General features: G+C 44.9%; 1 protein-coding gene across 2 annotated transcripts in view; it reads left to right on the forward strand.

Moving 5' to 3' along the window:
• Positions 1-25420, forward strand: part of LOC147669865 (tripartite motif-containing protein 2) — a 286411-nt gene that overhangs the window by 113595 nt on the left and 147396 nt on the right. For both annotated transcript variants that reach the window (XM_086948191.1, XM_086948190.1), the window contains exon 2: positions 168-346. In XM_086948191.1, coding sequence (XP_086804317.1) covers positions 213-346 — 134 coding nt within the window. In that variant the 5' untranslated portion in view covers positions 168-212. The remainder of the gene's footprint in view (positions 1-167; positions 347-25420) is intronic.

Here is a 25420-nt window from a genome sequence, read left to right on the forward strand (position 1 = left end):
GGTAGATCTATAATAGCAATGTATGATGTAGCAGAATATTATTTTAGTTGCTAGAAATCACTGTTGAAAGTTACAGTAGAATTGTGAAATGAAAATTACCTCTTAAAACTGCTTTATAGTTATTACAATCCTTAACCTATGTCTTCTTTTATGTTTTTCTTTGTTAGTGTGTACGGTGAAAGGGATTGTGACCCTCATGTCAGCGGTCTAGGATGGCCAGTGAAGGTACCAACATCCCAAGCCCTGTGGTGCGTCAGATTGACAAACAGTTTCTGATCTGCAGTATATGTCTGGACCGCTACAACAATCCAAAGGTTCTACCCTGTCTGCATACTTTCTGTGAAAGGTAAGCTTGGCCTGTTTAATAGTGGTGTGTGTTATTTCCTTACTGCCATCTTGAACTACGTTGGGGTGTGTAATACTAATTTATAAGTATTGGTGAAGCTTGGAAACACACAATAGACATGGTAGAATGTGTGTGGCTTCCTAATCTATTTGCAACGAAGAAAGATTGCTTGTAAATTGGGTGTTGGTGGTTCTCATGCAGTCCTTATGTTAGAAAGAATGCTTATAATTAGATTAGCAGCCTTAGAGTAGTCTGTTAGTTATGTAGCACTTAAGGCAAAGTGCCTTCCAGAGAAACACATGTGCATGCAATTATTGTTACCCAATCAAAAATGGTACATATTTGTTCAAATTCAAGGGGATGAATAGCTATTTTCAAATTAGGTGTTTGAGCCTGCAACATGCTGATCACACTCTGACCTAGACATCAAGAGCTTAACTAACTAATTTATGCTGCTGAACTAATGACAAGGCGGCCTATCAGTCTGCCAGCAGCCTAATTAGATGCTGGGTTTTAGCAAGCCTGTGGCAAGCTACAGAATTACTGCAGCACTAAATCTTGAATTGGACACAGTGACGGCATGAATAAGGGACTGGGACAAAAATATTCTTTCAGTGTTTGAACACCTCTATGAAGCATTGGCTACACTTGGCCAGTGATGTAATGTAACTTGAGGTGCTTCTTATATCCACATTTAATGGAATGAATGCTTACTGAGCACAAGAAGGCCATAGTGCCGTGGCTGCGACTCTCACTGTTACTGGCTGGTAACACAGTTGTTGCTATTCTTTTTGTGTCTCCAAGTTGGGATACTTCTTTTGGATAGATGGAATTCTTTTATGGTAGTACCCTTTGCTTGATGGTTGTCAGGTATGCTTGCTTCTCAGGCGTCCTGTACCCATGTTGATAAGCAGTGAATCTTACACAGCCCATGACAGAAGTTCTCTAAGAGTGATCCAAATGTTGTCTATTAAAAATAGGCCCAAAGGCGCAGTAATGTAGTGTAATGTAAAAAATTCTTATAAAGCGCGACTTAAACCGGACGGTTTCTTGGCGCTGTTCACTTACTTGGGAAGAGGCACAGAAGGGGAGGGAAAGAGTGCTTATGTATAGGTGCTGCGGAAAAGGTGAGTTTTGAGAAGAGACCTAAAGTGAGGGTAAGAGGGAGAGAGTCTAAGTTCCAACGGGAGTGAGTTCCAGAATGAGGGAGCCAGGAAAGAGAATCTGAGACCACCATGTTTTTTGCGCCTGAACCTGGGCGTCTGGAGGAGCGCATGGTGAGAGGATCGAAGGTGCCTAGGGGGAGCGTAAGGGTGCAAAAGAGACGAGATGAAGGAAGGACCGATAGCGGGCAGAGATTTATGGGTCAAACAACCTAGTTTGAACTTGCAACGTTCCGATACAGGGAGCCAGTGCAGGGCTTTAAGCAGGGGACGGACGTGGAGGTGTCTGGGTTGATGATAGATCAGGCGAGCTGCCTGATTCTGTATCAGCTGGAGTCTTTGGATTTGATATTGTGGGATGCCTGCATACAGGGCGTTGGCATAGTCAATCCGAGAGATGACTAATGCCAACAGTGCCAAAGTAAGGGCCTCGGTGGTCAGGAAATGGGCTATTTTCCGGATCTTCCTGAGCTGGAAGAAGCAGGAGGACACAGTGGCACTGACCTGGTGCTTCATTTAAAGATCATGGGAGATGTAAACTCCCAAGCTTTTCACCTTGTCAGCAGGGCAAGGAGCGGGGCCAAGGGTAGGGGGCCAGAAAGTAGAGTTCCAGGGGTTGGAGGGGCCTCCGACAAGAAAAGCTCCGTCTTGTCGGGGTTAAGTTTAAGATGGTGAGCACCCATCCAATTACTGATGTGACAGAGGGTGGACTGAAAGTCTTGGATCGCTTCGTCCGAGGAGTTGAGGTTGAAGACAAGCTGAATGTCATCTGCATAATTAAATGCAGTGACATTCCTTCCCCGGAGGGAGCGGATCAGGGGAGTGAGATACAAGTTAAATAAAAGTGGTGACAAGGACGAGCCCTGCGGAACGCCGCAAGTGAGCTTCATCTTGTCAGCCGAGAACTGGGAGAGTCGGACAGACTGGTGGCGATTCGCCAGAAAAGAGCGAACCAAGCTAAGGGCCGACCCGCTGATGCCCGCCTCTTTGACACGGTCGACCAAGATGGTGTGGTCGACCGTGTCAAAGGCCGCCGATAGATCTAAGAGAATAAGAGCTTGACTGATATTAGAGTCGGCACCTCTACGGAGTTCCTCCATGACGGAGAGGATGACCGCCTCCGTCGAATGGGCAGGTCTAAACCCAGCTTGCTGGGAGTCTAGAAAGTTGGACTCTTCAATAAAAGAACTAAGAAAGCTGGTCACATGTGTCTCAAGTACCTTACTCAGGTAAGGGAAAAGGGAGATGGGACGGAAGTTACCCATAACTGCAGGGTCGGCGTTGTTTTTTTTTAGTATGGGCACCACCTCGGCGTTCTTAAACTGGCTGGGGACCTCACCGAGCAGGAGAGAGTTGTTCAGGAGAGCCAGCGGAGGGGCAGGGCAAGCCGAGGCAGTGAATGGAAGTCACTGTGTTAGTAAAGGAGTAAAAGAAGAAAGCTTAGTTGGTTATGCCTGGCAACCCCTAAAACCTATATCCAGTAGACCAGCCCCATGGCTGAGACACTGCAACTAGAGGCATTCTTAACCCATCTTTTAGGTAGCTTTTCCTAGTGATGGTATAATCCTCCTAGAGGTGTTGGCTGCGCAAGAAACAATACCCACAATTCAATATAATCAAGAGACACCAACCCTAAGGGACAGACATACGTAGACACATAAACAATGGGTTTGATTCCTGGTGTTTCAATTGTTCTGTGTGCTCAGTTACAAGGATAGGGAATGGTAATTTGTTTGGTAAAGGTTGGAAAATATTTGTCTGAATGTATCTCCTTTCACGTAAGTCTTACCCCTGAGAATGAAAAACCTCTCTCTCTACGTCCTTCCATTCCGCTCTGTAAATAATGTGACTGTAGGTGTACACTAACCTACTGCACTACATAGGAGTGTGTTTTTGATTTGAATGTCTTGACTAAGTTTTGGTTCAGACCAGTAAAGAGTCACTGTGGCCTGTAGGATGGAGTTTGGTAGACAAGTGAGCAGTGTGTTGTCCTATCTACGTGTGAAAAAACATAAGCACACACTGTGGATGGAAAGCAGTTTATTAGGAGGAAGGGCTTGAGTTTGCAGAGTAAGCTGAGCTGGAATTGCACATATTGAGCTTTTTCTTTACATTGTTCTTGAAGTATTGGCTAGAGTTAAAGTAAAAGTCATAGTTAGGCTTTGGCACAAGTTAAGGAAGAAGGGGTGAAAATGTTGAGTCATAACAGAACTTGAGCTTGGAGTATGGTAGTGTTGGCTGGGTTGAATTTGAGTTAAACAGTAGATATCCTGGTTTGAATGTTGTCATGACATTACTTAAATGCATATCTTTCTGGCTGATGAAAATGTTACAGGTAACATTGAGAGCAATAGGCATATCGGCAAAGGTCAGTGTTGCATGGTCTAAGTGACTCCATGTGGATAGTGAATATTACTGGGATGTGTATGTAGCCTTGTGGCACATAATAAGGAGAGTTGGAATTATATGTGGAGTAATATGGCGATATTATGTCCTACCAGAGAGTCATAAAGTGATCTACTGCAAAATGGTTTCTGTGATACCCATGTGTGAGTTTTCTTTCTTAAAGTGTCATACTGTTGCTGGTGTTGAAAGCTGTTAAAAGGTCAATGAATATCAAGAAGCAGGAGTCAACATTAAAAAAAAACTTTTAATTAAACAATGACACATTTCAATTCACAGAAATGATTTACAGTATATAATGAACATCAAGGTAGTCACCATTCAGCAGTCAGTTCATGTCATTACGAGAATACACTTTCTAAGGTATTACAGGAATCTCCAAAGAGAGAACAGGGGGGCTCACATATATTTCCACAGTAGTTGTTCCATTTGCTACATATGTCTGTCCCTTTTTGGGGGCACTCTCTAGAAACATACACAAAATTCTCAAGCAACATACACCAGTGTAAGTCTGCCTTCCAGCCCTTGACCGTGGGCGCAGCCGCTGCCCCCCACATCTGTGCCAGGTTCTTTTCTTGCAACCATCAGCTCCAACGTTACCCGGTCTTTCCTACCCAAGTCTGTAGGCTCCCAGACATTCAAGAGACACCTCTTGATTCCGTCCCAACTGCAAGCCTGAGGATCTCTCCCAGACAGGTATGAAGCCCCCTCCAATACATTTGTATATGTTCACACTCCCACAGGATATGGATAATTGTGGCCTCCTGTCCACATTGTCTCCTGCACATGCCGTCATCTGCTCTGCCCATACTGACCAGTTGAGTCCCTGTAGCTTAAATCCTATGTAGGATCTTCAGTTAGACCAAATATAGCCTAGATGAAATTCCTACTTCCCTTGGAGAGGCTACTGCCACCTGCCATTCTTCATCGTCGAGTTCCAGCCCATCATTTCCCCAGCGGTCACAAAGCACCTTTAGGGGGCCTAGAGTGTTATTTACCAGTTTCTTGTACATCAGGGAGAACGTCTTAGTTGATAAGTACCCGTCTAACAATCTGTACTCTAACGATGAAGCATCCGGGAGGGATGTTCCCCGTTTCAAGTTAGTCATCAATGCATGCCTCACTTGTAAAAACCGAAAGTATTCCGAGTTAGTTAGTTCATATTTTTGTTGTAAAGTGGCGAAGGAGAGCACATCTCCCCTCTCCCATAAGTCCCCTATTTTAGTGGTCCCAATTAGGTCCCATTTATCGAATCCTTTCGAATGCTTCGGGGTACCCAATTGTCCAGAGGCCCACAAAGGGGTCACTATCGTAGGCTTATGAGCTCACCCCAGAGTCCTATTCCCCGCATCCCACACCTGCATTGAATGCCTGGTTGGTCCGGTAAGGAGAACACTCATAGGCCTGGAATATAGGGCCATGCTATGGTTACCCCCAGGCAATACCCACCTGTCCATAGTATAGCCAGGGTCGTCTCCCCTTTGATAGGTGCATTGATTCATGGCAGCCAAGTGGGATGCCCAATAGTACTTTCTAATATTGGGTAGCCCGATCCCCTCCATCGTACCAACTCTACTAACTTAGGAAGGGCAATACGGGGACTGGCATCCCAGAGCAATTCCCTCTGGAGACTTTCCACCTCCTTGAATTATTTCGACGGGACAAGAACCGGGAAATTCTGGAGTGCATATAAGAACCTCGGAAGGGATATCATTTTAAACAATCCTGCTCTTCCTAATAGTGAGACCGGTAGGTTCTTCCAATTGGTCACGTCTTTTCTTCAATCGCTGCAGCGGGGAGAATAAATTCCGGTCATACCTAACCTTGGGATCCACTGTAATAAAGATTCCCAGGTACTGAAAGCCATTTTTCTCTTCCTTCATGGGACAGCATCTGGGCAAAGGAGGCACTGTGCCACTTAGAACAAACATCAACGATTTGCTCCAGTTAATCGTATATCCGGAGCACCTACCAAAGGTTGTGTAAATATCCAGAACTGTGTGCAGTGATAAGCTGGGGGATGCAAGATATAGAAGAATACCGTCTGCTTACAAAGAGATGCGGTCCTCCCAAGCGTCAGCCCATCTTAACCCCGGAGTATTGGATCTCTACGAGTCCAGGCCGCCAATGGTTCTAATGTGAGGACAAAGACGATGGGCGACAGCGGACACCCCTGCCGCATCCCCCTGCTCAGTTCAAAGACCTCTGACTTCTTGTTATTCACGACTACTTGCGCCAAGGGCTGTGCATACAAAAGGCACACTCACCCGATGAAATTAGGCCCAAAACCCAATTTAGTCAGGAGAGCAAAGAGATATGGCCACTCTATTGTATCGCTGCGTCCAACAAAACCATGACCGCATCTTCGTTAATCATGTCCCTGCGCCCCAGCATACCATGTAGTCTTCTCAAGTTCAAGGTGTTATTTTGATGGGGCAGGAACCCCAATTGATCTGGTTGCACTAATTTGTCTAAAACCTGGACCAAACGCCTGGCCAGGAGCTTGGCAAGTAGTTTGGGTTCAGCGTTTAAAAGGGAGATAGGCCTGCAGGACGAACATGCAGTTCTGGGTTTACCAGGCTTGTGTGTGTAGTGACCAGTGTGGCGATTCGTTTGGTCAATTGGAACAGCCCCGTTGCACGACTTTCCTCAAACATCTCACGCATGTAGGGGCAAGTAGATCCGGTTGTAGCTTGTAAAGCTCGATTTGCTGGCCGTTGGGGCCCGACACCTAGGTGTCAACATTCTTACTAATTCTCAGAGTATTGTCTACCACATACCTGAATACTGGCACTGTGCTGCAGTGTAGATGGAACATGTACAGATAGGATTGGAGTTGTTCATCATTGTGACGATCATCTTGAAATTGCATGGTGATGATTTTTTCTAGGATGGGGAAGTGAATGACAGGGCCTTAGCTGAAAGGTTTGTCATGGGAAAGGTTGGGTCTATTTTTAAGGAAACAGGGAAGATACCTGTCAAAGAGAACAGAGTTGAAAATTTCTAGGAGGTTGGTACTAAACCCTCAAAAAACTGAATTCCTCATAATCACCCCACCCAGCTAGTCACCTGTTATTGAAGAATGGTTGAAACACCTTACAGCCCTCAACTGCATTCCTCAGGTAATTGACTCAGCGAGATCACTGGGACTAATTCTTGACAAGAACCTCAACATGCAGAAGCACATCAGTACTGCCACCAAAGGAACAAATCACCAAATGAACATTCTAAGAAAAGTAAAACTCTTCCTCTCCCCCCAACGATTTCAAGCAGGCAGTGCAAGCTTTAGTGATTTCCCGGTTGGACTATGGAAGTGCTACCCTCTCTGGATTGCCTAGATCCAAACTGGCACCACTAAGGGCCTCGCTCAACGATGCTGCAAGGCTCATCACCGGCTCAAATAGTAACAACCATATCACCCTGGATCTGAAATACCTCACCTGGCTCACATACGAAGAAAGAATTCAGCTAAAAAGTGCCTGCATGACTCGTAAGCCCTCAACTTCAAAAGCTCGTACTTTCTGGTGGCTCCAGATCTTCCAGGAGCTCGAAGACCCTTCTTTTGAAACCACAAAGATTCATCGAGAAGAAAACTTACAACCGATCCTTCTCTGGCATGGCCCCAAGAATTTGGAACGTCTTGCCCCCTGAAGTCAGAATGAATCCTTCAACTATTTCCTTCAAGAAAGTAGTCAAAATACCCCTTATGAACAAATTCCTTCCCTAGATTCCGGGATACAATTCTTCCTCCAACCACACTCATGACTACTTTCACCGGTGACCTCTTTGTTCTCAACTTATTTAGTCTGGACTCTACCCTCCAGTATATTGACATTGTCTATTCCTATAGTTTTAACTTAATGTTATTTCTGGAATTTATTGGATTTTCTCCGTCTACTACATGAACATTGTAACGCGTGCCCTCCCTTCCCTGGTTACCTCCTATATATTGGTATTAATTTTATTGTTATCACCTTGCTGGTCTCTGTAAATCTGTAAATCGCTCTGATACCCACAAGGGTCAAGTTTGCCTTAAAAAAAGCTATCTAAATAAATAAATGTTAATGAAGGAAGAATATTGCTATTTTAGGTGATTGTCTTTAGTGAATTTATGATAATGGCCAGTAGTTGAATATTAATTAGACACATCACCCCCCCCCCCCTTCCAATTAGTTACAAATTGTGCCATGTAAGGGTCAGCCGAACACAACCACTGCAACAACATTCCCAGAGGGAGACCTGTTTTAGAACAGCCTGTGTTCTTCAAAAGAATCTGTGCTGCTTTAAAAAAAAATCTTTACTAGTATGGGAGAACATGAAGAGGAGCATGCAGTATCCCAGTGAACCACTGCTGCTTCCGTTGAGGCCACCTGGAATGATGCTGTTAGAAAGTGCTCTTTCTGTCATGTCACCCTCCATTTTTTGCTCTAGATGCTGTGTTAATAGGTCTGGAAGTTCACTGGGACCTGCCTGCCCGGCCCCAGTGCCAGTGCTTTTTCTCTTAAACTGTAACTGTGAATTGGTGCACCCAGTTGGTAAGCACTTATCACTCCTTGTAAGCTGTTAAAAAATGATACCAAGGACTAGGGTGATAAGAAGGGTCACCAGGGCAATAGCACTATATTTTGCCACCATGTGTGACCCAAGGAAAAGTATGACTGCAGGACTGCCATTGCAGCTCTGCACAAGCTGCCCGTCTGCTCAAGAGTGACTCTGCCTACACCAAGTGCTGCAGAGCCACGGCACTGACTTAATGTAAGAAAGTCACTCTTAAGGTTGTCCTCCTAAGCCCTGGAGGCACAGTGCATTATATTAAAGGTGTGGATATGCATGTTCATACACATATATCCCTACAGTAACCCTGTAAAGCAAGGTTTTACTGTAAGTAACCAGTGGCCCATTGAGTAACATGGGCTGGCTACCAAGCAAAATTGAGATTGCCTGCTTCATTATGGTACCACCGAATTGTGCTGTGTTTAACCACAAACACCATGCTTTTTCACCTCTGACACGATTCTTCTGTCAAGGGCGAGCTGGCATGCACAGGGATGCCACTCTGCGTGGGTGCCCCCCTACTATACAAAGATCCAGTGCCTTGGTGGTTTTCCACAAGCCGTTTGCCACCAAGGTAAGAGTCTGCCTTCCTTGTGGGCTGCTCTGGCACTTCCCCAGGACAGAGGCAAAGGCCTAGGCAGGATGGAGGTCACACCTCCTCCCTTCCAGGGTGGCTAGTGTTTAAAGTCATCAAGCCTTAAGGCCTTAAGGCTTTCACTGCCCTTGATGTGTAATTACCTTGTGCCCCACTCAAGGAAAAAGGCCTTCCTGAGTCTGCAGCTCAGGCAGGCGAGAAAATAAGTTATTCAGGAGGTGTACACTCACTGAAAGCCTAGCCACATCTTTTGGTTGGGCTAGGAGGTCTGTACAGCCAAGGAAGGGTTCTGCCATTTTGTCAGACACAGAAATAGTGTGTACTGGGTAGAAAGGTGATGTACTATCACAGGAAGTTGTCACCCTAGGGGAGGAATAGCCGCAGGGACCAGTAGCTCATTAGCCACTGTCCCTCACACCCTTAATGCCTCCTAAACTAGGAGTTAAGGGGATCCATTGACACCAGAACCTTAGTTCTAATTCGGAATCCAAGAAGAGGCACAGAGAAGATGCCGTCACCGACCGTAGGACTTTTGACTCTGCTGCAGCGCAAAGATTGGACACTTAAGTGCTCTGAAGAAACCATGTTCTGGAATCAAGTGTTCAACGTGTGTCCATGGTAAAAGCTCATTGCTCCCAGCAAGAGGGACTCCAGTGGACACAAGAATCCAAAACAGACTGCCCTGACTGGTGGAACCAGTCTCCTGGAACTTGCAGAAAAATTGACAAGCTGCGTCACAAGAATTGCGGCTGTTGAGAGTGAGCCCAAAGAGAAGTAGTGTCCTGCAAGCCCAGAGTAGTAGCTAAGCTCACACCAAGTTTAGAGCTGTTAGTCCACTTCTGAAGACCTCCAGCCGCTGAAGTAGCCGAGGACTACATTTGCTGCAGCCTAGGCTTGGTGATAGCCAGTTGGGAAATCGACCTCGTAATCGACATCTAGAGCCTGAAAGCGCCTCACAGCGACATCAGCAACTACCCCGCTGCTGTGTTCCTGCAACCTGAATGTGGTGTCCTTGAGTGTGTGGCAAAGCGTCTTTGGTGTGACCTGCCCCGGTGATTGACAGCTGCCAGCTACCTCTGCACCTGGAGCTGCCGAGCAAGGTAGAAGAATTCCAGTTGTTGAACCCTGGTCCAGGGACCTCAATGGCCTTTACACAGAGGGTAAAATGTAACTCGATTGCCAAGTGTGTTTTGTCAAGTGCTGCCTTTTTTACAGCTCCAGTGGATCCCGTTAGCACCAATGATAGCCAGTTAACCCAGGGCCAGTTTTAACACTGGTGGAACCCTGTGCAACAATGTCTGTAGGCGCCCAACCCAATGACCACCTCTGCCACGGATTCCCTCACTAGCACCCTTTAACAGTGCCCCTCAAGCCTCCATAACCACTGTCTCTCAGATTAATTTAGTTTTATAGCACCGCTCATATCAGTGTAAGGTGTCGGAACACTTTACATCACACACATATGTGTGTAAATCAGTGTATAGGAAATGTTACATCAGACAAGACTGCAAGGTGTAGGAGTGACATGTCATTAATACTCGTAGGCAGTAAAGATTAAGAGTCCTTATTCTGGAAAAGCACAAATTCAGAATTTAAAACGTAACATCATAGTTAGGGGTTCTCTTAATAACAAGAATTGTTCTGACACTCGCCATCTTGCTGGAAGGAGGATTCCCGTTGCCTACGGAGGGATAATCATCTGTTAAAGCTCACCTTGGAGGTCGCGCCGCTGGTGGGAGCTGTTCCGCAATCGGCGGACTGCCTGCACGCTCCCAGCGTGCGCTTGACCACGAACTACTTGCTGCCTTCACCGGGGGACTGCGAGGACCAGCAGCCTTCACTCCTGTCAGCTGGTGCCTCTTCCCCCGGCGGCCACGCCCCCCACCGGCCGCTATTTACCTTTCGCGACGCCCGCTGCGCGGGTGCCGCTCACTTGTTCTGACACTCGCCATCTTGCTGGAAGGAGGATTCCCGTTGCCTACGGAGGGATAATCATCTGTTAAAGCTCACCTTGGAGGTCGCGCCACTGGTGGGAGCTTTTCCGCAATCGGCGGACTGCCTGCACGCTCCCAGCGTGCGCTTGACCACGAACTACTTGCTGCCTTCACCGGGGGACTGCGAGGACCAGCAGCCTTCACTCCTGTCAGCTGGTGCCTCTTCCCCCGGCGGCCACGCCCCCCTGCATGAAACACTATAAATCGACCAGTCCTTCCCGCAAAGCGGGACGCGCGCGGGACAAAGCGCGGGGCGAAGCCCGGGCCAAGGGCGGGCCCGTTTAAGCCCGTTCAAGACCTGCTTCCTCCCCCTTCATCACCGCTGTCACTGTATGTATTTCTAAACAAGCTGATTCTAGTTTGCAGTCAGTACCCCCAATATTGTTCTCCTCGTAACGAAGTACACTGCATTATGTCCCCCAGAACCACTAGGAATACTGTCAAAAAACAGGCCCAGGCTGCTGCTCAAGTTATCGGACCGATAGACCAATTTATAACCAAAGCCAACGAGGCCATTGAGCAGGGTATCACCTTGTTGGAACGGAGAGTTTCACAGGACCTTGCTATTGCCAGACGCTCTTCTATGGGCTTATTGGCTACTGCAAAAACTCCCCATTGTCCTGCAGAGTTACCCCCTCCACTGATAGAGCATGCGGAGATTCATACAGTCCCCTGTACAGTGGATCTGTCCGCATCCCTAGATCTCTCTGAATCACATCTGTTGCAGTCACTAGAAAAATCTCCAGCCATTTTCGCAAGCCAAACTGGTGTTGCTCCCTCTTCATCCGCAGATAGGGGTTCACGCGAGGGTGCAATCCCCCAAAAAAAGAAGAGGAAAACTAATAAACCTCACCACTCTGCTAACTCTCCCCCCACAACTATCCTCACAACCCATCCCACCTCCCACCCCCCCATACAGTCCATCAACCTTGTTCTAACTCCCTACCATTTACCCTCCTCCTCGCTTGCACACGCAACAAACTTTACCACAGATAACCTAAACATTAGCTCTAGCAGCGCTAGTAGCTACGACAGCGAAGGTGGTATGGTTAATGATGGTAATCTAACTACTAACACCTGTAGCAATGACAGCTTATTGCTTAGCAAAATTGATGATCTAATTAGGTCCTATCTAAAACCTATAGAAAAGTCACTCCATCAGGTTGAATCCCAACTAACCCAACTGTCTTTAGCCCTGAACTCAAGTAAAGCTACCACCAAAGATTCCTATTCAGCTCAAGGGAGGCCCCTTAATCAGAATGCAAAAACATCTAAGTCAGGCTCGACCGCACCAAATTCCTCTAATACGAACCAAAAGGCCCCACAGAAACCCATACAAAAACAGCCACTATCAACTACAACCAAGATCCAAGCACCCCCTAAACCACCTAATCCCTTACCGATCCAACCCTCAACCAACTCCAAGACACAGACGTCCACCCAACCAAAACCTCCTCCCGCTCTTCCTACCCCGGCCCCCACCCTCCCAAAACACTCTGTTGGATTTAACACCATCCCGAGAAATAGAAAGAGGAGGGGCCATCCTATCCATCTTCCGCCTGAGGCATCCCCCAACGTAGTAATTATGACTGGTGTCCCGGAACTTTCTCCCAACCAGGATGAACCGGTCTGGTCGTTAAAAAACAAAGTAATATACTGGCTGTCCAACAACAGACCTTTACCAACTTTTTTGGACAACAGAGTCACCACTGTGCTTAGAGTCCCCTGGCTAGGTACTGAGCCCAAAAACATTCAGGGTGATTGCGTCATAGTGAACTTCGCCGACCCTAATACAGTTGAGCATATCTGCTCCTGGGGAGACCACACATCTACTGAAGGGATAGCCACCCATGGTCTGTCATATTTCTACCCCCCGGCCCCACGACACAATGTCGGTCCCCCTTGGAGCTGGACAAGAGTGGGGAATTGGGACGGGAACAGAGACCGAGGCCACTGGGCAGGCTATGGATTCAGTAATCCAGCCCCGGGTCACTTTACTAATTGGAGAGGCCCACCTCTAACCAACAGATATGAATGTCTGGATATGGTTGACTGACCATCAGTCCCCTTCACCAATGCCAAAGTTAGAAACAACACCCAAATTCAACCTATTTATATCCCCAGAGGAACTCTGTTGGCAGAAGCAATCCCGTCATCCCCTTCTGGCTCTCATATCGAGCCTTTTACCCCTCTGGCGGAATTACCCTACTACCTGACAACCCCTCTGGATCAAGATCCTAGCCACGATCACCCATCCCTCCCTGAAGAGCCACATATGAGGCAACAACATAACACCTCAACCTCATGTGAATTACAACTCTCTTCTTCCACCCTTCTCCCAAACACCCAGTCCCGTGAACCACCATCTCTTGCTTATACACAGAACTCTAATCCCACCCTACCATCAACCTGGGATCTTCCAGTCATTTACTAGAATGTAGCGGGCCTTAGATCTAAGATACACCTTCAGTCATGGATTGATGTGATTAATAAGCACATAATAGTCTGCCTCCAGGAAACCTGGGCTATTGACCCTATTCACATTCAGGGTTACAAAACTTTCCACATCCCCGCCAGTCCGTCCATCCATGGAAGACCCAAGGGTGGCTTAGCTATTTATCTCTCTAATAAAATTTCGTTTACGACCACAGAGGTACCCTTAGTGTCCCCAACTGTTCAAATCCTAAAACTAGCCTCTGACAAAAGTTCCATCTATTATTTTATTAACATGTATAATAATTCCTCCCCCGCTGAGTGTGCAAAGTGATTGTCAGAAATCACTTTATATCTGCATGAACAGAAAGCTAAGAATCCGCAGTTACAATGTTACGTCGTGTGGGGAGGGGATTTTAATGTTTATTTGTGTAGCAACTATAAAAAAGGTATCTGTGGGCTCCAAGATGAACATGATTCCCCTATCACCCATTTTATCCACTCCAGCATTGGGACTACCTTGAACGACTGTCTTTTTTCATTAGAACTTGAGTTTGCGAACGAAACAGTGTGTCCCCCTGTCGAGTTCAAGCCGACCTTTCATGGTAGAGGTCTCTCCACCACCATTGACTACATTCTGTGTTCGCAAACCCTAAAGAATCGTTTAAAATACTTCATAACTGGTACTGATCCCTCAAGCGATCACTACTCCAACAGTATTACCATTATACTTAATTCAGTTTCACCAAACCACAGCAAGTCCAGTCTTTTAACCTAGCAATCTCTGGCGATGGACAAAATCAATGGCTACACAGTAAAATGGTCAAAGATCAACCCCAATGAGGTTACCAAAAAGATTATCCAAAAAACCCTTCCCCTAGTAAACATCTGTTTACAGGAGACCACATCTCCCCATATGATCCTCTCTAGTTTTGTTAATATCCTAAAAGCTGTCCAGCAGGAGCTCACTCGCCAACATAAGGCACACGACAAAGACTCCCGGGGGTGGTTCGATACCCATTGCCGCAAAGCCCTTAGTGCGCTAAAAAGAGCACTTCATAGTCAAGATAGGGACGCGGCCTTAATAGCCTCATTAAGAAGGAATTATAAACTGGCCCAAAAAACCCGTAAACGGGAAATAAAAAACAATCTCTGGGCCCAACTGCATGAGAGCACAAGGAGTAAGGATAGCTCGCTATTTTGGCGAACAGTCCAGTCCCCCTTTCTAGCGGACGCCACAGCTGTTCGACACCTAGACGTGGCCGTACCAGCTGAAAAATGGGTGGCTCACTACTCACAGATCTTTGGGGGTTCCTCCTCTGCAACCTTGGCCTCCCAAATCGAGGAGGAGGTCCTTACCACGGATAATATCTATCCTATTGACCTCCACTTCGACCTCGCGGAGGTCATTGCTGCACTGACTTCCTCGAAGACCGGGAATGCTCCTGGTCCTGATGGAGTTCCACTCGACATCTTTGTGAGTAACCTAGACTTATGGTCCCCAATTGTCACGCAAGTTATGTCTGCAGCTTCACAGGCCGGCCTAATTGACTCTTGGTCTTCATCTGTGCTTTTACCCATTTTTAAAAAGGGAGAACGCGATAACCCAGCCTGCTACAGACCCATCTCCCTCTTGGACTCTCTGGGTAAGGTCGCCGGGAGGCTAATCCTGGAGCGTCTCCAGGATTGGGCCAAAGAGAAGAAGATCATAACCGACCTCCAGTTTGGGTTTCAAGAGGGATTGGGCACTGTAGAACAGGCCCTTAATTTGACACTACTAATGGGTAAATATGCTAGGGCCAAAGGCGGAAACCTTTACCTGGTCTATGTGGACCTAAGTTCCGCATTTGACTGCGTAATCCACTCTAAGTTGTGGGAGATTCTGAGCAACCTGGGAGTAGACCCTCCACTTCTGAAATTCCTTCGAGAGCTCTACACGGATGCTAAAGCATGTGTGAGGTACGGCATTAATGGAGAGCTATCGGATCCATTCAGCATTGCAAAAGGCGTTAGACAGGGGTGCGTCCTCGCTCCATTTTTATTTAATATCTATACAAATGGTCTGGAGCAAGCGATGCTGGTAGGCAACAAGGATCTCCCCTGCATAAACACCCGGCCAATCCCAGCACTACTATATGCTGATGATTCCGTCATTCTAGCGAGAACCCTAAATCAGCTCCAACTCCAACTGGACAAGTATTGTCAATATATGCTTTCTCTTGGTTTAAAAGTAAACAAATCCAAGACTTTTGTTATGTATATTGGCAAGAAAGCTCAGAAACGCAAACCTCTCTATATTGACAATACCAGATTAGAAAACGCTAGGAAATACCCTTACTTGGGGATCCTCATCGACAATCAGATCTCCTGGAAACCTGCCATCATCAGTAAGAAAATGCAGTTCCAGCGCACAACAGCAGCGCTGACCTCTTTTTCCAGGAAGTTGGGCAAGCCCGCTCCCGCTGAGTTACTTAAAATCTACCAAGCCAAATGTTTGAGTGTGGCTACTTATGGAGCGGGCGTATGGGGCTATGCTCCTGCCGGAGAGCTCCAAGTAACCGAAAATGATTTCTTGAAATATGTATTAGCCCTCCCTCGAAGTGCTCCTAATTACGGTAGTCATATCGAGCTCGGTTTGGATTATCTAACTGACACCATTAGATACCAACCGATCCTCCTCTGGCACCGTATATGGACCAAAGACCAATGCCATCTTACCCGGTTGCTAATAACCGATTGCCTGTCACTGACCCACTGGAAAAAGATCCCTTGGTTACTTTGTGTTTAACTTTCTGAATGATTTGAATTGTCCAGCTTTTTTCACTAACCCTCCCTTACTAATGGATATACCCAGAAAGACTTTGAAGAATCTATGTGTCACCCATTTAAGAGATCTTCGCATGTGCTCAGAAATCGGTAAACAATCAAATACCCAATTAATGGCGATTCAATCCTCCCCTGGCATTCAACCGTATCTGTCCTTTTATTTGTCAAATTATGATAGATATGTTTTAACAAGATTTCGTTTTGATTCTTTTTATCGTCTTGTCTCGTTCCCCGAGCCTTTAGACTGGACACGTGAATTAACTAGATGTCCCTGTGATAATTGTACTCCTCAGTCTACTTTGCACGTAATTTTATTCTGTAGTTTCTACGAGACCCCGCGTAAACGCTGGTTGGTCCCACTTCTCCGACAAACAGGACTGAGAAGATGCAGACCTGCTCTCTTGGCATTACAGTTTTTAGACACACAATTTGTTGCCAAATGTATAGCTTGCTACTTAAAGGCATGTCTGAAAATCCGATCTCAATTAGCGGTTTCTGCATTGTAAATTCTTATACGCATAACTTATATTCAACTGTCAATCAGGGATTTATTGTATAGACGATTCCTTTTTAAAGACCAATTTAATGTTTTGCTTACGTATTAGTCAATATTGTACATATGAAAAGTTTTATAAATTTGTTGCAAATATTTTTCTATAATGTACTTTTATGATTGTAAAATCAATCGAAATAAAGTTTCTTTTGAAGGTGAACAAGAATTGTTTTCTACCCTAATGAACCCTTTTCGCAAGATTAAGATAATGAAAGAATGGGGAAAAAACATATAGCTCTAGCGTATACCTTGCAGTTTGCATGTAGCTTTTTGATGACAGTTAATAGCTCTATGTTCTATATTAGGATTTAGGATACTGAATCATAAACGACAAGTTACAAAAGGAGCTCTCTTACAGAAGCAGTAACCTACTGACCTATTTACATTATGGGCACTTTGTTATCTGCATAGTACACGTTCTTAGCAGCAGGCATTTTAACCCTCCGCGCTACCTTAGGATGAGTCAAAACTTCCACTAGAGAAACCTCCGGTCTCTTTCCAGGTAGACGATTAATCCTGAGAGATATGTTGACATTTTAATTGATGCCTGAAAATTGCTGAAGGGGAAAACAGAACAAGGTGGCTGGACAGGAAAATTACCAGAACAATTTCCAGCCACGCAGTCAATATGTACCACGTGACCGCAGGGTTTGAATCCCAAAATGAAATTATTTTCTTTATGACTGAAGTTATCAAAGTTTCAAACACACAAGCACGAACAAAAAACTATTACGGCAGTGGACTCATGTGTACAATATCTACAAATATACAAGTTTACAAATGTACACTACTTACAACAATGAATCAAGCAAAACAAGTAAGCATGACACACCAAAAACAATGAAAAAAATTCAGTGATCAAAATAAATTGCAATTATATACAGTGCAAAATTAGTGCATGAAGCAAATGTGCGACCAGTCCATAGGACTATGAAACCAAGGGACAGGCGGAGTAGGTGGAATGAAGTGCCTGCCTGTCTACCAAAACCCGTGGTTGAATATTTGTATCGGGTTGCACAACTAGGATCCAAAGTAATGAGATGAATTCTATCCTAGAGGCACTTATATTAGGATTTAGGATACTGAATCTTAAACGACAAGTTACAAAAGGAGCTCTCTTACAGAAGCAGTAACCTACTGACCTATTTACATTATGGGCACTTTGTTATCTGCATAGTACACGTTCTTAGCAGCAGGCATTTTAACCCTCTGCGCTACCTTAGGATGAGTCAAAACTTCCACTAGAGAAAACTCCGGTCTCTTTCCAGGTAGACGATTAATCCTGAGAGATATGTTGACATTTTAATTGATGCCTGAAAATTGCTGAAGGCCAGCAACGCAGCAGCAGGTGCTTTTAAAATGCTAATATACTTGTAAAAATGACGCCCCCACCCAAGTCAGCACCCAGTGCGGTGGCACCGATCGCACTGCCCAAGAACAGACCCAGAGGTAACCTCTGCCCTCGGGCTTCTTGGGCAAGGTTACCAAGTAAGAACTGTTGAGCTGTTGAGTCTTGGTCTAGGGACCTGCAGAACCTTAACCGTAGGAGCGTTTTTTTGAAAACCCTGCAATAGCCCAGTGCTAACTGTTTTCTCGCATTTACTTAAATAGTAAACGTTTGACAGCTTCAACAGCGTTTATTGTTTAATGTTTTGAAATTCTATTGCTCCGGTTATATGCAAAGTATCAAGTTCATTTTGGTGTCTATATTTATATAAAAATAAAATCTATTTTTATAAATTGGTGTCAGGATTTCTTTTGAGTGGTGTCACTTATTGTCAATGTTGGTACTGTGATAGGCTTGACACATGTTCATCTGAGTACCCGTGACTGCTCTGTGCCTGCTAAGATTGAACCCAAAATTCACTCTAGTGTATTGTGTTAGTATTACATGACAAGGCCCACCAGCCATATCACATAGTACTTCCACCTTGCAACAGAGGCCCGAAGGTGAAACAGTTCCCCGGTGACAGCATTGTTTTTGCAAATCAGATACTGCACCAATTGGGGGTGTTGGCATCTAATCAATGGTTTGCAACTGCAAAATGCAAATCATCGAGTCCCTTTCATTCCCTTCCTCATTATGATTCTGGATGAGTGGCAAACCCTTTTTGCAAGTCAGAAAGGCATTCCCGACTTGCAATAGGAGTTTCATAATTAGCAAAAAGCTCTTTTGTAGTCATAAACCTTGTGATTTTTTTAATCAAAGGCTTTGCTACCGTGAAAGGCCTTAGCAAATCAGAACCCATGTTTGTTACAGTTCCAATTTGTGTGTGTGATAAAATGAGCCACAACCATGATTAGGACATGGGCAAAGCGTCATGGGCAAAGCAGATTCCATAGACTACTGTCTTTGTCCAGTGCTCTTAACATATTCAGCAAGTTGCATAACAACACAAACACAATTTGGAGGAGAAGGAATTCAGGGGTCAATTACGTTGGCGGACGGCGCACTGGCAAAAGGGACCGCCCACAATAGGTGCGGCGGCCCCGCTATACAAATTACTATGCGCCCGTCACAGTGGCCAGCGCATCCCGTATTTTTACATTGTGGTGGGCTGTGCTGCAAGCAGCACCCGCCGCAATGTAAAACTACATGTGTATATAAATTTACATGACAGGCACCGTGTGGTGCCTGCCACCTTGTTCATGCAAATGCAGGGGGTACCATAGGTACCTCTCATGTGCAGCCCCCCACATTCCCCCGGGGGCCTGCAACGGGCTCCCAAAGGCATTCTCCGCCTGTTTTTTTTGCACGGGATCTCCGCCAAAAAAGACAGGCATCGTAATGCCCATGGCGGTGCCTGCACGGTACCGCAAAAATGCCCCTATTGTACCGGGTACCGCAAGGTGGGCGGAAAAGGACCGCCTTCGGGACTACGGCGGACGGTCTTTCCGTCCGCCGTAGTAAATTTCACATTCCCACCGCCATCCTAATTTGGCGGTGGGAATTTTCAGGTTGATGATGGGCGGATCGCCACCGCCGGGCCGGCGGTCCTCTCCGCTGGCCCAGCGGTGGCGATACGCCAGCCATTGTAATCGGCCCCTCAGTTATCACATTCTTCAATTTCTCATATCCTATCATATATGATGAAATTCAATCACCACATGTATAAAGTGCCATACTGCTGGATAGCCTCCATCACTGACTTGTGGAGGTGGCTATCCCACTGCAATTTTATGGAAGGCTATCCAGTGAGCATGACCTGCCATATACTCTATACTGTGCCACAGATATGTGCAAAGTCATTTAACCTGGAATATGAATCACCAGATTTTGAGATATCACACAAGTTTCTAGGTAGTTCTTCTTAGTAAGGGGAGGAAAGCCTACAGTGTTTTCTGTTTTTTGTTTAATCTCTGTGAGCAGTGCACTGTTTTCTCTTTTCTAAAAGTTTTCTGGGGTGGAAACCCCCCCTGTGCGGCAGTTTGCTATTTATTTAAAAAAATTAGTGTGCCAGAATTTCAGCCCCACGCCCGTCACAGGGCTTTACATGTGCTTTTAAATTCTTTGTAATCGCACAGGGCAAAGGCAGTCTTTCTGTTTTAAGCCTTGCTCTGGGTGGCCAGGCTGGATGTAAGAGCATGGGTAAACACAGAGGCATGGCTAGGTACCAAAATAAACATAGGAAAGAAACATTATTCTGCTCTGCCTATAGCATGTATCCAGTTGGTAGTAGGCAATCTTACATAGCAATATAGATCACTGCAGTGATGCTGGCCTGCTTATTGTACATTAAATGACTCAAGACCATTCTGCCCTTTCTCACACATGAGTGTAGGAGGACCACAGTTAGACTGTAGTAACTTGTAGTACTTAGTGAGCCTTAAAACCACTGAAACAACTCCAGTTCAACCAAATGAGTCAGCAAGAGTTACTGTAGCTGCTCATAACCTCTGCCAGGGTAGCCCATTATTCGGTCTCTGCATTGGCTACATATAGAGCTAGTGTAATTTCTAAGACTCTATGGCAGCCCCATAATTATATCCCCAGTAGGACCTTTTTATCTAGGCATTAAGACCTTTTGGTTCCATTTTTTTACAGACAGAGACTGGGTGGTTGTTTGTTCTCAGTGCATGCACCCACTCCTTGGAATTCCTTGATGCCAGTGTTCCTGAAAATTCATTATCTCTTACTTTTACATAATTATGCCCGCTGCAGGCAGGGAAACCGTTATGTGCTGGGCGCAGGCTTGCTGGAACATAGCATCCGAGCAGGCCCCACGCAGATGGGTTCCCCGGGGCCATTAATGGCTCAGAGAGGGGGACTGCGTGGCCATCATCCCTTAAAGGGGTGAAGGGCCCGGGCCTTTAGAGGTTTCGTAGGGAAACCTGCATGGCCCCCTCCCCATTTTGAACACTTTTTGCCCCGGGGCCTTTAGGGGCTCACACAGCCCCCTCTCCTCATTTTACAAAATCTCAGCCCGAGGTAGGCTCCCCGGGGCATGTCATGGCTCTGGGAGGGTGGCTGCACATGCACCCTCCCTCTAATCAATATTTTGGACCCTGGGAGTAGACTCCGGGGGTCTCTGATAGCACAGGGAGGAGGGGTGTGTGTCCCCCCCCCCTCAGATACAACATTTTCTGTTCCAGGGGTGGGCTCTCTGAGGTCTCTGGAGGCTGGGGAGGGGGACCACGCAGCCCCCCTCCACTTTATTGATACAGCCCCGGGAGAGCGCTCCCTGGGGCTTTTAATTAATAAATGCATCTCAGCTGCCATTTATTTTTTTCAATCCTGCAAGAGTCTCACAGGGTCGCAGTATTTTTTGCAATGTTTTTCTATTTTGGCCCAAGGGGGCGTCTTTCTGAGTCATCCACATGGGTCCTAGGTAGTAAGGGTATCCCTGCCCTGCCCCTTATACTATTTCTTTTTAAATTTCAGGACAGGGGACTAAGTCCCCGAATCCTGTAATGGCTTCCAGCAACATTGTTCTCATGTTGCTGGCAGTCAATCAAAGTGCTTAATCACAGTGAGGTCTGAAGTGACATTGCCCAAGGGAAAAGAAGCTCCCTGGGTAAATCAGAATGTTCCATTTTTAAAATGGTGTTTCCACAATAATCTCTTGAGACTTTTGGGGACCCAACTACCTAATTATAAAAAAATATGTAACCCAAAATTTCTCAAAAGCTACTGAGTGGATTTACACCAAATTACAAAGAGCACAATTTGCGGACCAAGATCTAGCTTCCCGCCGAATTTGGCGTAATTCTGTTCAGCAGTTTTTGCTGTAGCCCATCTTAAAGAATTTTATAGAAAATGCATGGGGACTTTGTTTTTGCCCCCCCCTCTTTTTTCTCAGCCCCCACTTCACAAATCACCCAAAACGTTCCAGGAAAGAACTGCGGTGGATGAACTTTCATTTTGGAAAGTTTCGTGAAGATTATTCAAACAGGGCCAAAGTTATTAACAAACCAAACAATGCTTTCTATGGAAAAACAGACCCATATATAACTATCTAGTGACGACCCCCACTACGCAATATATATGTATATGTATACATAAATTATTCACATCTTTCTATTAGGAAAGTCTGTCCTTCCCATCCCTTTTTCCTCTGACTCATCCAAAACTTTCTTACTAATATGAACTCCCAAACATCTTTCTCAATCTTTCACCCCTCCTTTTTAGGTCTCAGCTAGACAGTGTATGAGCTGTCTCTAGAAGACATGTATGTACTTTGTGGTTTTCAGCCCACCCATAGGCTTCCCATTTGCTGTCTCCATCATCGCTCTCATATTCCTTCTCCCAATTTGTCCATGGCATGCATTTGTCATGCCTCTTCCTGTGTTTAACCCTTCCCGAGAGCATTGATAACTTACACTATCCCTCCACTGCTTTCATTTTAGGATCTGTTTCAGGAACCACTTTTTTCTTTGTTAAGGAGCACTTAACACAAACTCTCATATTTACATTCTTTGCTCCACGCTCCTCTGTAAACAGGCCTGTGAATCTTGTTCTTATTACGTCACATTCGCTGTGAATTCAAACACCAGGTCAAATGCAAGACACTGTTTTCCTAGGGCACCTGTTTAGCTATTTTACACCTGATTGGTGTGCCTGTAATTGACTTTCAAAACACTTGGCTAATTCACACTTCTATCCCTTCAATTTGAAGACTTTATTTGAGTGCGTGGTTACAAACAAAATCAAGCAATGCAAAGCCTTTGTTTAAGCGCATGTTGTAAAAGAAATTCACACGCATTCATAATTAAATGTAATGCTGCACTGGCAAATCATGTTTAAATACTTTCAACATACTGCCTTTATTTTGATTTGCCGGTGCAACAGTGCTTTTAATAAGCTAAGTACATCCACATCTGATTTTATTGCAAAACATAGGTTTTCAATCACATGATTTGTTTTTGTAAATACATACTTAAATAAACTCTTTCCATAACAGTAATAGAAGCATGATGTAGGTGTGTGTTTTGGGTGCAAACAGAATTAAAAATGTTTCACTAGCAATTTAGGGTGCAAATAAACGCAGTGGTTTGCCAGTGCAACATTACTTTTAATTCTGGTTTACTTTCAAAAACTCTCTGAAAAAAGGTTTTACATCGGTTTCACATTTCAGGTTTAAGATATGCACTTGTCATTATCATCTCCATTTGACTTTCGTTATAAAAGTACATATAGCAACATAGGTTTAAAAACATGGCAACGTATAAACATTTCAATTCATTAAAATAAAATTCTATTTCCAACTACCAAGGAACATAATCGGGCCATTCGACAAAACCCTATTATCTAGCAGCTCTTCATGTACAAAAGCATAACAATCACTTACGAGCACTTAAAAGGAGCATAAACCCAATTAAAGTGCTTGGTGTGTTAGCATTCCACTAGTGGTCTTTAATTAGACCGCCTGGTCTGCTAGTCTTTATTGTTGATTGGAGCCAAAATTAAGCCAATCCTAGATTAGCCAGTCATAGTTTAACATGAGCTATCCACGAGATCCTAATGGCCAGGTGGTGGGCTAAGATTTCGGTAAGACACTCTCTGTTTGGCACAAGTTGCTTGGATGTTCATATCCTAGCCTAAAATAAAATAGGCTTAAGATAGGCTGTGTCTGAAATGTACCTACCATTTAGGTCAAACCTTAAGGGAAGTAGTGGTCTACCTTTTAGTAACTTCAGTAGGGATCTTAGGAAGTAATATTCACCTTTATCTAACACATCAAGATTGCAATATCCCCACAGATCAGAACCATAAAGAGCAGCACTTCACGACTGGGTCCTATATTTTTCAGTGACAGTGAAATACAATAGAAAGAGGCTTTATTTGCAAATCTGACGATAGGCTCATATTTGTGATTGAGGGACAGAGAGCTTTTTTCAATCTGAGCTGACTAACTAGTGGAGTCTGACAACCTCACCCCTAGATAATCAAATTCTGTCACCCTACCCAATTTGGCTTCACTTACAGCCTCCTTCCCTTTAGCTTTCTTGCTATGTGTGAACATCATGCATTTTAATTTAGAATCGTTTACTTCAAGGCCGTGGTCTTTACAAAATTTGTTTAACTTCCCCAAGAGGATTTGCACTCGCATAAAGCCTCTAAGAAATACACAGAATTGCAAGTTTATATTTACATCTCCCCTTGACGTATTATTTTATCACGCCTGTGCTCTTGATTTTCAATTGTCACATCCATCAATTTAAAGGCTGACCTTTGCATGGAAACTACGACTACGTTATATTTACCAACATACATTTCCTTTATATGCCTTTTAATCATCTCTTTCTCATAAGGTAACAAGAAATATATAGTGGAAACAAACATATTCAGAAGTAACATATACATTGTTCCATGCATGGAGGTAGACTACAATTACATTATGCCACAACTAATGTAAATAACATTGTTATTACATTGTTATTACATGATGTCGTTTGTAAGGTCAGAACTGCTGTGTAGATATCACTTCTCTGTGTCGATGCGTTTCTGCTGCGCTGCTTTCAGTGCTCCCGCCCCTGGAGGGGCAAGGGCACGTTACACGCTATGCTGGTGATGCTGCAAGGAAGGTTGGCGTCACCTGGCACTGATGTGCCATTAGCCTTGACAACGCTTTGACAACACCTATAGATATTGATATTGAGAAAACCTATAGTTATCGGATTGCTGAGACCTATTGGCTTTGCTAATGCTTGTTAGATAATGCCACCCAACTAACAAGCACACATGACTATTACTTGCAAAACAGCTCAGTACTTCCCTTTTTCAAATCCACTTCTATCATTCTATACCTACCCCAAATGTCCAAAACACACATGAAATCAAGACCACAATCCTAACACAACAAACACACAGGAGAAAAACAAAACAAAATTTCAACTAACCAAGTAATTACTAATCTTTAGTTCTGGAGCAGCACGTTACTCTTGCACAAAAGCAATCCAATGACGCGTCAGGGGCAGTGGTTAATTTGTCAGGAGGCAGCTTGCACCAGCCCTTTTCACCTCAGCATAAAACAGAACCAACTACTAACCATGAAAGTGGGGAGAGGATGTGGCGTAATGGCCAAAGCGGCTGACTTTGGAGCTAGGAACCAG

Source organism: Lissotriton vulgaris, unplaced genomic scaffold, assembly GCF_964263255.1.
Source record: "Lissotriton vulgaris unplaced genomic scaffold, aLisVul1.2 SCAFFOLD_431, whole genome shotgun sequence".
NCBI lineage: Eukaryota > Metazoa > Chordata > Amphibia > Caudata > Salamandridae > Lissotriton > Lissotriton vulgaris.